This window comes from Diaphorina citri, unplaced genomic scaffold (assembly GCF_000475195.1).
Source record: "Diaphorina citri unplaced genomic scaffold, Diaci psyllid genome assembly version 1.1 scaffold15643, whole genome shotgun sequence".
In the NCBI taxonomy this organism is placed as follows: Eukaryota; Metazoa; Arthropoda; class Insecta; order Hemiptera; family Psyllidae; genus Diaphorina; species Diaphorina citri.
In genome coordinates, this window is record NW_007393006.1 from 1 (window position 1) to 1,150 (window position 1,150).

Here is a 1,150-nt window from a genome sequence, read left to right on the forward strand (position 1 = left end):
TGCAGCATGTGAATCACGCCCGAATTCTCCATCTGAGGATATGAGACAAGAAGGAAATAGGTTGAAAAGGGAACAACACAAGAGAGAAATGTGTTTAAAAGGGAACAACAAGACAAGAGGAATCAGTCTAGTACAGGGATTTCCAAATTTCGTGTATATGCGGGCCACATACTACATAGGCAGGTACTTTGAGGGCCACATACACAGGGGAGCAGACCCATAACCAGGATTTTTTATTTTTATTTATTTTATTTATTTATTTGGTGTATATCAATATCAAAACTGTTATACACAGGTCAATTACAATTAAAAAAGGATTATCTTGAGGGGGGTGTGGATGCACTACATTTTCGGAGTTCGCCCCATAGTAAAACAGCAAATATGAAGCCCGACGGGACCCACTAAAAAGCTTCGCGGGCCACAAAAATGGTCTGGCGGGCCACATGTGGCCTGCGTGCCGCTAGTTGGAAATCCCTGGTCTAGTACATTCTTGTACATACAATCCAGTACAAAACTAGTTCAACGGTGGAGGGTTCCGTTTACCTCGACTATAGTTCTCATGTGTTTCTTGATTAGTTCTTCCTCCACAACCTCGACTATTCTCGACTCTGTACTCTCGTCTAGATAGTGTTTAGCTCTCTCTGCCTCCTCATTGATGCGAGCCTCTACCTTCTTGATGTAAACTGAGGCACTGTTCTCAGCGAGAAACCTTTGAGATTCCATCTGGAAAATAAAACGACGATCCGAGTGGAACATTAAAAGTTAGGATAGGTAAGTAAAAAATTCGAAATGTTTTACAATGTGCAAAATTTTGCCATTATTTGTAAGTTTTTCTCCCATTGTAGAGGGAAGAATGGAACTTTATGTACTTCAGTTACTTGTTTTTGATGAGGACCGGTTTCGTATTACAACATTGTCAGCTCTTATATGTCACAAGTGTGTGCTTGAGAAAGTGTCCACATAATAATGGATCTCTAAGGCAGCTCTTATATGTCACAAGTGTGTGCTTGAGAAAGTGTCCACATAATAATGGATCTCTAAGGGTTAAGTGGTAGAGAACGCCTCCGGCGTTACCTCGCCACTAAAGAGTTCATTATAATTAATGTAAAACCTTCTTACCTTATAGAATTCAGCAGACTGTTGCAGGAAA

At 40.6% G+C, this 1,150-nt stretch overlaps 1 protein-coding gene across 1 annotated transcript; it reads right to left on the bottom strand.

Annotated features, from left to right (window-relative positions):
• Positions 1 to 6: 6 nt before the first annotated feature.
• Positions 7 to 1,144, bottom strand: LOC103523125 (cullin-3-B-like; the record flags this gene model as incomplete). Its single annotated transcript, XM_008488194.1, has 3 exons — positions 1,120 to 1,144; positions 544 to 723; positions 7 to 32 (listed from the first exon to the last, which is right to left on the bottom strand). Coding segments are annotated over exons 2-3 (206 nt in total), but the record flags the coding sequence as incomplete, so codon positions are not given.
• Between the last annotated feature and the right edge of the window lie 6 nt (positions 1,145 to 1,150).